The sequence below is a fragment of the Amphiura filiformis genome, chromosome 14 (assembly GCF_039555335.1).
Source record: "Amphiura filiformis chromosome 14, Afil_fr2py, whole genome shotgun sequence".
NCBI lineage: Eukaryota > Metazoa > Echinodermata > Ophiuroidea > Amphilepidida > Amphiuridae > Amphiura > Amphiura filiformis.
The window spans coordinates 32,010,438-32,025,615 of NC_092641.1; the positions used below are offsets into that span (position 1 = coordinate 32,010,438).

A 15,178-nucleotide genomic window follows, 5' to 3' on the forward strand; every position below is an offset into this window, starting at 1 on the left:
GAAGTAATCTCTCAGTGTTACAGTTATATCCAGCTTACTGAGAATAGTGGCGAGTTGTTTGCTTTTGTAGAGGTGCCGGATGATAGTGCAGAGCAGTACGTGCTTTGGTAGTTTCCAGTCACCGCGTCTGCGACAGAGATGCTGCCGCTGTAGACCAGGTTGTTGGTGATATACCCTTTGTCACCTAGATGAAATTTGGCATAGGCGATCGAGTCATGGATAATGTGGTTCTAAAGTAGGAGCTTCAGCTTCTCATTCGCCTCTCTTGCAAAGAGGTCCTCACCTAGCACCATGCTATGTAGACGATGTAGTCCTAGTTCTAGTGCCCGAGGCTCAATCTGTTTCCAAGTACGCAGCAAACACAAAAACCCGTAAATAAATTCATCAGGATTGTCCATAATACATTATTTACAAGAGTTCTGGTGTACAAATCCAAAAGTATTTCGGTATAAAAGATGTTATAAACATACCTCAATGACGTTTCGTACTACATCGTAGTACTTTCTCAAATTGACTGATCAATTCTCCCTCTCCTCGTCTGTTTCCTGCTGGAACTCGACGTTGGTGGCGTTTTGGAGTGGAGTAATTGGTCGTAAATGTGGGGTAGGAAGTGGTTGCCCTCGTCTCGGTTGAATGTGTTGGCCCCTTTTTCCGGATCAAGATGGCTTCCTTAATGTGTCTACGTTTTCTGTTTTGCTCTCTGTCTCTGATTTTTGCATCATCCCATCCTATGACATGGTTTTTCTCCGCTACGTGGTCTGTTATGGCCGATTTATTTACCTCTCCTGTGACCGAGGCTTTTCTCTGTGATCTTGTGTAAGCCTTATTTGAGGCTTTGTCAGCTTCTGTCTTATGCTCTTTAAGACGTGTTCCAAATACTCTCGCAGTTTCCCCTACGTAAGATTTTTGCATAGTTTAAACAAGGAATTTCATAGACACATTCAGCTGTTTGTAAAATGTCACGCTTGTCTTTGGGGTGTACTAGAATGTTCCTGAGAGTCTGATGTGGCTTGAAAGATGTTTGGATGCCATGTTTCCTGAACACACGTCTCGCTCGCTGAGAAAGTCCCTCTTTGTAAGGGAGTACAACCATGCCTCTGGTGGTAGTCTGCGACTTGTCTGTTTTCTGAGGTGTCTTCTTGTTAATGTCTTTAAAAGCCCATTCAGGGTAACCGCATAACTTCAGCGCTTCTTTGATCTTATTCTCTTCAACTAGCTTGTCTGCTTCTTCTGTGATAACTTTGTCCTTTCTGTCCATCAGCGTGCGGATGACACTGAGTTTGTGTTGTAGTGGGTGGTGGGATTTGAAGTGAAGGTATTGATCTGTGTGTGTTTTTTTCCGGTAGACTAAGAGTTTGACTGAACCGTCCTGCTTTTTAACAATGAGCGTGTCAAGAAAAGCGATTTGACCGTCTTCTTCTTTCTCGTATGTAAACTTGATGTTGCCCGTTTTGTCAACTTGGTTTATGTGCGATGTGAGCTGTTCTGCTGCCCCTTTACTAACAATCTCTAAAACATCATCCACATATCTTTTCCACATTCTGGGTTGGCAATTAACCGGGGCTGTGGCTATGGCTTCTTTTTCCAGCCACTCCATATAGAGGTTAGCCACTATCGGGCTGACCGGGGAGCCCATCGCGGTGCCAAACTTTTGTTGGTAAACCTGACCACGGAACGAGAAATATGTGGTGGTGAGCGTGAACTCTAATAGTTCCATGATATCATCAACAGATAGGTTGGTTCTATCACCTAGAGTGCGATCTTCTGTTAAGCGCTGTTTAATGATTTCTAAAGCTTCACTAATGGGGGTGTTTGTAAACAGGGACACAACATCGTGGGAGATAAACTCCTCACCATCGTCGATCAAAATCCCTACCAAGTCCTCAGCGAGATCTTTTGAGTTCATGACATGATGGTCGGATTGAGGCGAGGGCAACCACTTCCTACCCCACATTTACGACCAATTACTCCACTCCAAAACGCCACCAACGTCGAGTTCCAGCAGGAAACAGACGAGGAGTGGGAGAATTGATCAGTCAATTTGAGAAAGTACTACGATGTAGTACGAAACGTCATTGAGGTATGTTTATAACATCTTTTATACCGAAATACTTTTGGATTTGTACACCAGAACTCTTGTAAATAAAACACAAAAACGTTTTTAAAACGTCTTAATTAAGTTATATTTTGGGTTTTGGTTTAGGTAAAAACGTTTTAATAACATTAAAATGTCGGGTTATATAAAGGTCATGAAATCGTTTTAAAACGTTTTGTATGAAAACACACTACAACAATATTTTTAAAATATTTTCGAAATGTCATTGTAAACTATTTTTTCATACATTTTTGGCCAAATATTTTGTCAACACTTAAATAACATTATGTTAAAATATTTGCACCCAGCAAACACAGCAATGTTCTTAAAATGTTTTTTACAAAACGTTTTAATAACATTTAAATGTCGGGTTATATAAAGGTCGTGAAAACATTATAAAAACGTTATTGTAAATATTTTGGGCAAACATTTTTTTGCAAAATATTTTTTCAACCCCAAAATAACATTCTGTTTAGAATGATTTGTACCAAGTTTTCAAAAATGTTTTTGGAATGTTATTAAAACGTTTTTATATCATTTATATAACCCGACATTTAAATGTTTTCTGTAAAACATTTGCAGTAAATTACCAACAAATGTTATTTAATGTTTTATACCATTAATGTACCCTTTATATAACCCGACAATTAAACGTTTTCTGACAACCATTTATAACCTTTTGCGAATGATGTCGAAAACATTTTGTGTTTGATATGTAGACTCCTTAAATGCTCCATATTTGTCCTTGAATACTGGGAATTTGATGCGTCTCTCAGTCTTTCCAGACACTTTAATTTCTAATAAAAAACTAAACTCTAAAAAGATACATTCTTGAGGGAACAGTCGCATGACAGTTGGTAATTGTGATTTACGGTTACAAGAGGATTGTGATGTTGAAGATTAATTAGTTCCTGCACTACATTTCAAACGATATTGATTTTCAGTAAAGTTTTGATAGCAGCCACGACGATATCCAATTGTTTCTATATAAATCTGCACCAGCAAGACTCTCCGGAATGTGATTACGGATATCATCCATGCGATAGGGTGAGTCAAGAGGTTCAATGTGTCTTTTGTCGCAAATGTCATGTAGCTGAGCCAGCTTGTCAGTGGCGGAGCCCCTTACTTTACTGAGCGGCGTATAATCTAGATGCTCAATACCACCCTCGGTACCTTTATCACCCTTGCGTGTTGGCATGATTATCCACCACTTCACTATTACTATGCTACGATTTTTAGTTCACTAACACCAGTTCTAGATAATAATAAGTTAAGTCATGCACCTAGAAGAGAAAATAGTAAATAAATCAATAACATCAAAATATCCTTCTCAATGTACCAAAAAGAGCTCCTATTATACAGACGAGTATGCCTTGAAGATACTATTTTTAGTAAAATTTTGCATTTTAATGTATCCAACATGTTTAAATCATGAAAATAACCCTTTTAATTGATTGCTCATGTCCACATTATCCCGAAAATGGGGTCATTTGTCTTCTTATGATGTCTAGTTCAAAAGTTATGTCAATTTAATTGAATTTTGTCGGAATCCAAGATGGCCGCCAAATGAACGCCATGGGACATAATATTTTGCATTTTAATGTATCCAACATGTTTAAATCATGAAAATAAACCTTTTAATTGATTGATCATGTCCACATTATCCCGAAAAATGGGGTCATTTGTCTTCCTATGATGTCTAGTTCAAAAGTTATGTCAATTTAATTGAATTTTGTCGGAATCCAAGATGGCCGCCAAATGAACCCCATGGGACAATATTTAATTTTGGGAACATCAAAATTCATTTACTAGACACCTTCAGGATTACAAAAATGTAAGTTAGAAAAAAAAGCACTCGGTGCATGGGAACCCCCTCTGGTGACTACACTAAATGGGCACGCAATTGCACAACATTTTTTCGCACTTTTTAAAGCCTTGTTCAGAAGAGAAAACTTCAGATTTTATTTCATTTTGTATTGGTAAAATTGTATTCATGGATGAGCACATATCTAATCGACTTTAGTAATAAAATGTAACAGGGAAAATGAATACAGTTCATCAAAGATCTTGCATTCAGAATTCTTTTTACCAATTCCAGATTATTAGGAAAGAACAAAAATCGCAAATAACAGAACATGTTGTACAGTGAGAACAACAACAATTACATCATCGATTCTGCCCTTAACGAAAGTTCAAAAGTACTAGACATGATAGTGTTAGTAAAATATCTATGAAATAAGTTCTCCTTTTGTGATTTGAATTCCAGGATGAAGTACTACGTTTCGCGTGCTTTGTTTCCGTTGTTCTCCTGTATTTTCCGCTGTACAAAACGCCTAGAAAGAAGTACAGCAAACAGACTAAACGTAGCCTAAATAAAAAGGGAAAAACTATATTGACCTTCAGGTTATTGTACTGTTATTGTGTAGTCCGGCTTATTTCGAGCACTGACTACAATTATTATAAAACGTTATTTGCTACCTTATGGTTACCATTATACAAGGTTCTGCTGGTAGTGATATGCAGTGCTGTTCTGACGTCTGGCAATAATGTGGCTTATGGTAAGGGGAAAGTGCCAAAGTGGTATTATACGTCGTATATCGGAGCTATATTTAGTTAAAGTTCGTCTTCAAAATGGATATGTGTAAGTATACAGACACTTTCAAACGCACCGTCTGGTAAAACCTACGGCACTTGTCTGTTCTTCTTCGTCAATACTAATGAGCCTGCAGAATTGCCATGATTTAGGTGGTTCCTTCTACGGAATTAAGCCTGAAATATACATATTGTGTCATTGTAATAGTGCACCATACTTATAGGTCATTATATTTTTACGTTAAGTAGCTATCTTACCAGATTCGTATAGATATTGCGATCATAACTGTTAATTTCATGGTTTATACACACATACACCATGTGCATACAAACATAGGGAAATACAGCTACAGAGGTCAATACCCGTCTCAGAAGTTGTATTATTATTTTGTTATTTGGTTTATTGAACTAGTATATCGAGGGTTTAGAGTCAGAAAGCCTTCCATAACTCATAATCACCTGCTCCCAAAAATAAATTCGCCAGTATATTGATATTTGAAAACCAAAGCAAGGAGCTATCCTAATATGTCTGGTATAAAGTAACGGGTATAAAATAAAGATTTCAAATCAGGAAATCAAATCTCAGAAATTTATTTCGCCAACTGTTTGCTCATTTTTTGAGAGCTGGTCAAAGTGAGTTAATGGACGTTTCTGTACGCTGACTGAAGATCTACACACCACATTTGCAATTACAGCTGCGGAGGGTTAATGCCACGTTTGAAACGTTGTTTCAAGTCGATTTTATTTTTATAATATTGATCTATGAGTAAGGAGAGATGTGGGGCAATTCTTCCGACTGTTCAAAACATTTTGGTACGCTTTGCTTGCCGTAATTAGTAATTAACCCCAACATTTTTCACCCAATTAGGTACATTTTCCCTGATTGACTGACAAAAGTGGGGCGTGACATTTGACAACCAATAAAGCAATCGAGGTTAACATTGGTGCCCACGTGACACCTTTGTTGCAGGGGCAAGGACGCATCCCATGTGCTTTCCTTTAGGTTTAATTGATTCAAAGATTGATTGCAAATATGAATGATTCATATTTCAATATAGCCCTACTAGGTCCCTATACTGTGGCCTATTTCTCTTGAGAATCGCAATGCCCGAGAATCAGGCCATTGTGTTGCAGGTAAACATAGAATCTAGACATTTCTATTCTTGAGGGTGATACTGTGGGAGCAGGATTAATTTCATTATTGAAGACTAAATAAAATGCCCGATCATCGAACAGGAAACATTATTGGTATTTAGTTCAAATTAAGGAAGTTGCCTGTATGCAAAGCCAGGGTATAAATGAAATGTATAAATGTTGATTTTCCTCTGGCAGGAACACCGTCGGGGTCTTTACTTGGTTCCGTTGTTTGCTTGTATAGACAATAAGAATATGTTGAAGAACTCTAAATGGCTTCCTGTGTGATTCCTCTCATTCATCATATTGAATGAACATATGGAGATTAATTTGGTTCTCAAACGATTTTCTTCCTATAGTCTCTTTTGTATTATAGGAAACGAGTCAAAGCCACTGGTTACATTTATTTTTATGTGTTGCAGTTATTGAGTTATGACAAATAATTGGTCAAAATGATTTTTTTTTGCTATTCCACTCTCCAATTGAAAATTATGCACATGAGGGAAAATAAAACCCATTACAATGAGTCTTGAGATCTCACGTATTGAACACATACCTGCCTTTTTCCCTCAAAATTTGAGCCAAAATCGCTAGCTCTGTGTTATGCAATTACTGGCTATGATGCAAGGAAGACAATCCGAGTTAAAGCAATGCGGACGCAATTGAGAATACGAACACATCATTTCAAGATATAAGTTGGAATAACTAAAAGCGTTTAATTTAATAAAAGAAGTAGCACAATAATCTTCTTCTTAATCACATATAACATAAAACATCGAACCAAGGAACAAGAATGAACTTTTTGTGGTGGTGTTGCAACGAAAAAAACAAGCATTAAGCATTGTACGTTATCCTAACATTTAAACCACAAAAAGGATAGCGTATTTATAGCTAATGCTTCAAGCACTTGTCTTGTACTTTTAAACTTTTGTCAGGTGCAGTCTTGCCCTAATATGGCGTATGGTAAGTAGTAGAAAGTAGCAAAGTGGTATAATATCGGAACTAAATTTAGTTAAAGTTCATCTCCAAAATGGGTATATGTAGGAAGGCAAATTCAAACGTACCGCTTGGTAAAACCTACGGCACTTGTCTCTTCTTGTTCCTGCTACTTCTAGTGAGCCAGCAGAATTAACATGATTAAGGTTGTTTCTTGTACGGAATAAAGCTAGACACATACATATAATATTATTTCAATAAAGCACCATACTTAAAGGCAATTCTAGCATATTTTACGTACAGTAGCTATCCTAACAGCCACCAGACACGTAATAGACATTGCGAACATAATTGTTAATATAATTTCATGGTTTGAAACATACACCACAACGTAGGCAATTTACAGCTGCTGAGGTCAATACCCGTCTTAAGAATGTTATATAAAGTCAATGTTATTTTGTTTATTGATTTAGTATGTGGCATTTCATGTACGCTGACTGCACATAATATATTAAATTGCAGCAACGAAGGGTCAAACTCACTTAAATGTTGTAGCCTATATCGGAACTAAATTTAGTTAAAGTTCATCTCCAAAATGGGTATATGTAGGAAGGCAAATTCAAACGTACCGCTTGGTAAAACCTACGGCACTTGTCTCTTCTTGTTCCTGCTACTTCTAGTGAGCCAGCAGAATTAACATGATTAAGGTTGTTTCTTGTACGGAATAAAGCTAGACACATACATATAATATTATTTCAATAAAGCACCATACTTAAAGGCAATTCTAGCATATTTTACGTACAGTAGCTATCCTAACAGCCACCAGACACGTAATAGACATTGCGAACATAATTGTTAATATAATGTCATGGTTTGAAACATACACCACAACGTAGGCAATTTACAGCTGCTGAGGTCAATACCCGTCTTAAGAATGTTATATAAAGTCAATGTTATTTTGTTTATTGATTTAGTATGTGGCATTTCATGTACGCTGACTGCACATAATATATTAAATTGCAGCAACGAAGGGTCAAACTCACTTAAATGTTGTAGCCTATTAGTCAGTGTTATATTGGCTATTGATCTATGGGTAAAGCACATGCCACCAATAAAACAATCAAAGTTAGCATTCGTGGCTACGTGATACGTTACGTTGCTTTTCAAAGACACCTATTCAGTTGTCTACGTCGGATATAAATGATTCAAAGATTGGTTTCAAATATGAAAGATTCATAGTTTTAATATATTCCTACTAGGGCCCTGTTGTTATGGTCTCTGAAAACAGTGTTCAGAACCAGAAAGCTGTAACTCATAATGACCAGTTCTAACAAAATTGGTCCTTTGGTCTTCAAAACTCAATATTTCCTCCACAATGTATTTTGTTTGCTATTGAATTTTGTGAAGATTGATGTACTGTATCTTCTATTATAGTACCCTGCGACTTTATGCTCATTTTGTGGAAGCAGGTGATTGTGAGTTGAGGCTTTCTGGCTCTCACCCCTCGATATGATGACCCAACATTCCCCAAGCTTCTGCCAGATCGTTCGTGAAGACTTGAATTGGTATCCATACAAACTATAGTACCGTCATGGACTTTGTTGAATATTAATTAAAAGCAAAAGTTGCCTTTCCAACAATAAATCCTGTTAGCACTTTGCTGATTCGTCGAAATTGAAGTGGATGAAAATCAAGCATCCATGTGCAGCTACAAAAATGGGTGGTTGTATTCAAATGAGTATAACTTTAGTTTGCTGTGAGCAATTGCAACAATTCTTTTTTTTTTATTTAGACGTGTTGAATTTGCTCTTTCCAGTGGTATTTTTATTTTTAGCAGATTCCTTGCAAATCTCGAGTTACAGTCCCTCAAACATGAGTTTACTTCTTTTTGACTCAGCCTGTATGAACTAGGAGCTAGCAAAGTTAGGGATATGGATAGGCTTAGGATTAGGGTTATGGTTAGGATTAGGATTATGATAAGCTTGAGTGTGAGGGTTAGGGTTAGAGATATATTCTACATGGCGAATCTTATTTTTAAATTCGACCTAGCGGGCCTTTGACATAGCGACCATTAGTTGTATTCGACATACCGTAAAACCGCGTCTACAAGCATATACTAGTATAGTGGTTTTGATGAAAGCTAAATCAACCCAGGCACAATTCATCGACAAAATTATAATCTTATGGTGTTTGAGCAAATAAATTACTTTAATCTTTTGAACTTTCGACCAATGGCAGCAGAGGTTTGGACAGATCAAGAATCACAAGTAACATGTTGAAGCTTGGTGCTGTGCACATAATGTAAATAATACATTTATCACCGTTAACAGCTGCTTTCTACAGGTTTAAATGGGTTATGTAATTGCAATTTGATGTTGCGTGTCATGACTGTGTTTTTTATTGGGGGAATGAGAATACGAACACATCATTTCGTTTTAAAACCATATTTTCATTTTACTTTTTGAGTTGTTTCAATGGCTGAATCAAACATTAAAAGCAAGTTATACGGAGATAAAATCAACAAAAACATTCAAACAAGAGTGAACCTTTTTTTGGTGGTTTTGCAACGAAAAAACAAGCACACAAAACATTGTACTTTATCCTGGTATTTAAACCACCAGTGTATTTTATAGCTACATCTACAAGCACTATGTCTCTTGTACTTTTTACAGGTGCAGTCTTGCACTAAAATGGATTATGATAAGGAGGAAGTAGGAAAATGGTATTATATAAGTTCGTCTCCAAAATGGGTATTTGTAGGAAGGCAAGTTCAAACGCACCGTCTGGTAAAACCTACGGCACTTGTCTCTTCTTGTTCCTACGACTGTGCCAGTAGAATTAGAATGATTAAGGTAGTTTCTTGTACGCAAAAAAGCCAGACATATACATAATATCATTTCAATAAAGCACCATACTTATAGGTAATTCTACCATATTTTACCAGTTTTCTACCAGTAGCTATTCTAACAACCACCAGACACGTAATAGACATTGCGAACATAATTGCTAATATAATTTCATGGTTTGAAACATACACACAGCATAGGCAATTTACAGCTGCTGAGGTCAATACCCGTCTTGAGAATGTTATATAAAGTCAATGCTTTTTTGTTTATTGATTTAGTATGTGGCATTTCATGTACGCTGACTGCACACAACATAATTATGATATTCGATTGCAGCAGCGAAGGGCCAAAACCATTTAAAAGTCTTAAATGTTGTAGCCTATAAGTCAATGTTATTGATCTATGAGTAAAGTGCACGCCACCAATAACACAATCGAAGTTAACATTCGTGTCTATGTGATATCTTTGATGCGTGGTCAAGGACACCTTCTCAGACGTCTACGTCGGATTTAAATGATTCAAAGATTGATTGCAAATGAAAGAGTCATAATTTCAATATAGCCCTACTAGACTAGGTCCCCGTTACTATGGCCTTCGAACACAAAAATGACTTGAGAACCCGGCTTGAATACCGTTCCTTTTAAAGATGTACGCCCGCTATGTCTAAGGTCCGCTATATTGACAGTTTGGTATGTCGAACTGGTATATTTCTATGCCAGAAGGTTCGCTATGTCAAATATGAAAATAATGTTTGCTATCTCAAATCTTAATGTAGGGCTAGCTAAAGTTAGAGATATGGCTATAGGCTTAGGATTAGGGTCATTGTTAGGCTTCACTAGTGGAAGTTTTGGATGAGAAAACGGACATTTTGATGAGAATCGGCCAAAATGGTGAGAATTTAATTTTCTCATTCTCTTGGATGAGAAACTTCCTGGTGTGTGTGTCAATCATTATTGTCTTATTAAAACTGGTGACAATTGCTAATCCCCTATTATTATTTTCTCATCCAAAAGAATGAGAAAATTAAATTCTCACCATTTTGGCCGTTTCTCATCAAAATGTCCGTTTTCTCATCCAAAACTTCCACTAGTGTTATCTGACAATTGCTATATTGCCCATATTCATGACATTTAAAGATGTCCGGATCTATGTGTGTCTTTATTACAATTAAAAAAACAATCAATTATCATGCCATAGATAAATTAGGGTTTTAAAACTTATTTTCGTGTTTCACAATGTCAATTGTCATGAATATAGAAGAAAGGTTTACTGGTTTGAATAAGTCACACACAAAAAAAAAGAAGAAAAAAAGTGAAACTGTTGGGGCTCGAACCACTAGCCTTTCGTTTCACCGTCTGAAGTACTGTCCATTACACCACGCTGTCATGTTGAAATAATTACGGGATTCCGTGATATATGGGTGCGCATTGCATTCTCGTGATTATGAAAATGATAAATCTCGACAGACGATTTACATTTGCTAAAATCAGTAAAATGTAAATAATGTTAGAGCTAACAAAACGTAAAATATTAAAATTAGATGTAGTTTTTAACAAGCTTTCAAACAAAACACTTTACAAATAAAAGTTGACACCAAATCGGCCTAAATTATGAATTTTGTCAACGGTTTACCATTTCTAAATTAAAGAAACTCCTTGTATTAATATTCAGTATTAGACTATGGTAAACCGTCAAATCACTATGTGATTCAATGGGACGATTTACATTATTGCACTTTACCATTTCACGCAAATAACATGATCAATTTTAAAGATATCTGTGCATGAGTAGGCCTACTTCATGAGCGTACTCTTGCGAGTTTTTTATTGGTTCGTTTTGTTTTGGTTTTTTTTGCTTTGGGGGAGGGCGTTGGTCTGAAAAAGGTGAAAAAGGTCGTTTTTTGACTATATTGCCCTGCACTGCAGCGTTCACGTGATACATATGCATTGAACTATATCATGCTGATCACTCACATCTGTAACATTAGTATGTTTGAAAAGAGCGCTATTGTATTCAATCTATGATTGTAGACATACACAGGTGATGGGTGCAACCTGCTTGTAGTGCAGGGCGATATAGTCAAAATTGATACAATTAGTTGTTTTATTTTATATCCACATCATAGCTTATGCATTAACTAATATTCATTGAAAATTTGGAGTAATTCTATCAAGTAGTTTTAAAGTTACAGCCAAAAGTTTAAAATCAGATGTAAATTTTAGCGATTGCCTCATACAATCCCCGAAATATGTCTTGAAACATTAAAGCGTCTTTAGGGGAAAATAAATCCCCCCACTCCCCGTGCAATGTTGAAACGTGCAAATGTGTTCAGCGTGTCTCCAAAGTGTCGCAACATTGAAAGATGGGGGGTGGGGAAGGGAAAAGTGTTAATTGATGGCCCAGCTTTCTTCTAATTCCAAATATTCAACATTTTTATCCACATTAAAAATACACTTTTGATTTCATTCAAGATGCCTAAAGCGTTTCAACGACATATTTCGGGGATTGTCTGAGGCAATCGCAAAAATTAACATCTGATTTTAATCTTTTGGCTATAACTTTAAAACTACTTGATAGAATCACTCCAAATTTTCAATGAATATTAGTTAGTGCACAAGCTATGATGTGGGTATAAAATAAAACAACTAATTGTATCAATTTTGACTATATCGCCCTGCACTACAAGCAGGTTGCACCCATCACCTGTGTATGTCTACAATCATAGATTGAATACAATAGCGCTCTTTTCAAACATACTAATCTTACAGATGTGAGTGATCAGCATGATATAGTTCAATGCATAGGTACCGCGTGAAAAAATTTCCATGACTATTTATTAATAGATAGGCTATGATGTGGGCACAAAATAAAACAACTAATCTTTTATTTAGATAGTGGTCAAATAATTCTTTTGTACTGCATCCATTTGCATATCTTCTGGAGCGTGCCTATAGAGGAGATGATTTGAACTAATGACCTTATGTGCAAGCACTCTATAAGTAAATACTTATGAAAACGTATGAAACTTGAACGTGGGGGTGTGTGTGGGGAGGGGGTTACACGATAATCGATTATCGATTTTCCTCCACCACCCTCAACCACACAAATATATCCCCCCCCCTAATCATCCTTAGCGACTGCAATTGAACATGACAGTCTGTGATCATCATTTCCGTGTTAGGTTTTAGAATTTAATTGAATATTGACAATTAATTGATCATTGATTGTCGGTTATCGACTGTCTATTACCCCCCCCCCACCACCACCAACAACTCAAACACTACTTAACAACGACATCTACCGGCGTGGCGTCTTAAATAAAGACTGTGATCACGAACTCCTACACTAGTGGAAGTTTTGGATGAGAAAACGGACATTTTGATGAGAATCGGCCAAAATGGTGAGAATTTAATTTTCTCATTCTCTTGGATGAGAAACTTCCTGGTGTGTGTGTCAATCATTATTGTCTTATTAAAACTGGTGACAATTGCTAATCCCCTATTATTATTTTCTCATCCAAAAGAATGAGAAAATTAAATTCTCACCATTTTGGCCGTTTCTCATCAAAATGTCCGTTTTCTCATCCAAAACTTCCACTAGTGCTTGTGATTAGGTTTGTGGCCCCGGGTTGTGGCTAAGCTTAGGATTATGGTAATGTTCATATTCGACATGCCGAACATTATTTCATATTCGACTTAGCGGGCTTACGACATAGCGAACCTTATTTGTATCCGACATGTCAAATCTTCAACGTAGCTGGCTGTAACCTCTTCCTTCTGTCATACTGCTAGAGAACCATAAGGAGAAACGCCAATGCCCCATCACTAGTAATGGTTAATTTCGATATTGAAAATGCCCAAACTTCAAACAGGAAACTTATAGATATTTAGTACGAATTAAGGAAATTGCTTGTATGCAAGGGCAGTGTATAAAATGTTGATTTTCCTGCAGCAGGAACGCCACTGGGACTTTAATACATGTTCCGTTGATTGCTTGTTTATACATTAATATACAAAAAGAATGTTAAGAACTCTAACTCCACTGGCTTCCTATGTGATTTTCCTCTCATTCGTATTGAATGGGTGTATGGAGATTAATTTTGTTCTGAATACATTTGCTTTGCGGTTCTCTATATTATAATGGGAACTCTCTCTCTGTCTTTATATAAATTCCGTTTTTTATCAGATTTTATTTGTACTAGTGTCTCCTTTCTTGTTGTTGCAATGTTCTACATGCATATCGTCAGCCTACTACGATAATTGCCTTTGTCATTTTTTGTATTTTCGACAACAAAGTACAAAAGATGGTTAAAACATGCATCAGTTACGTAATCACCCTAATTATTTCTGATAATTATTGTTAACTGCATACTCGAACCATTGCAAACTTTGTACTTTATTTTCAAAATTACAAACAATGACTTGAAATATGCGTTACAATGTTTATACACACAATACAGTAACATTATATATATAATAAACAAGGTATGTTTGTTATTTAGTCCTCTGGTATACATCACCTTATGTAGCTCAATGCATGTGTACCATTCTGTTTTAAATACACTGGGTGGATATGCTTCCATGATTGTGAAAATCAAATATTTATTTCTACACCTTATACTACATGTATTGTTTGGCAGCTTATAAAGTATTAATTAAACGTTTGCTTTCAATTACCTTGATCATCGAAAAATCATTACGTTGTGCTGCTAGAACTACCGGTGTTACGTCAGGATGGAAATCGTCGTTATCGCAGTGGCAATCCAAGACAGCTTGTCGCTCATCTGGAGTCTGCATATACACATAAAAAAACAAGGTTGCAAAAATAATAAAGCTATTTATAAGGAAGTCTAGGACGTCTAGCTCTATATATTCGACATTGGTGAGTGATACAAGGAAAGCAAAACAATTTTAAAGGCAAAATATCACCGTTTAACGATAGTAAAAATAATACACCATATAGTTTTTCGGTTAATAGCAAAAACAATTTTTCTCAATGTATGCCATTTAATGTAAGGTTATCCTTGTATTACAGTGGCGAGCATTAGGCTGTTAGAGAGATGAAGGAAAACATGAGAGAAAAGCGAGATGGTGACAATTAGGATGGCGACTTCGACGAGGGAGAGAGGAACACCTAAAACGCATAAAGAAACAGAAACGTTCAAAATCACATTTATTGCATTATAAAATTCATTATCCAAAATGTCAAGAAATTTTAAATCCAACGACAGCGAAACAGATATAAAAAGGCAAACATATAACACTTTATTTATTTATATCTATTCAAGGTCCTTACTTGACAAGATGTGATAAAATCAATATTCCTACACGAAGATGGAAATAAGCATATGGTCTTTTGATGGGTTTCTAAACATAATCTGATCAAATGTTCCGTCCCTTTATTTTGCTATCAATAGAGAACTATTTGATTTGATTTATATAACATTTTATATAATTGGACATCAATTTCCGTTCAGGCATTGTGCAATATAAGCCACTAGTCTGCCTATTCTAATGGCATTCTAAAGGCATACTTCAATGCGTGTCTGATTGCCCTATATGATTACCTGTCAGAG

The 15,178-nt window shown here is 36.2% G+C and overlaps 1 protein-coding gene across 1 annotated transcript; it reads right to left on the bottom strand.

The window, feature by feature from the left end:
* Positions 1–859: 859 nt before the first annotated feature.
* Positions 860–1,954, bottom strand: LOC140169365 (uncharacterized). The gene has a single exon (XM_072192623.1). It carries the CDS (start codon positions 1,952–1,954, stop codon positions 860–862), a length of 1,095 nt encoding a protein of 364 aa, XP_072048724.1.
* Positions 1,955–15,178: the final 13,224 nt, after the last annotated feature.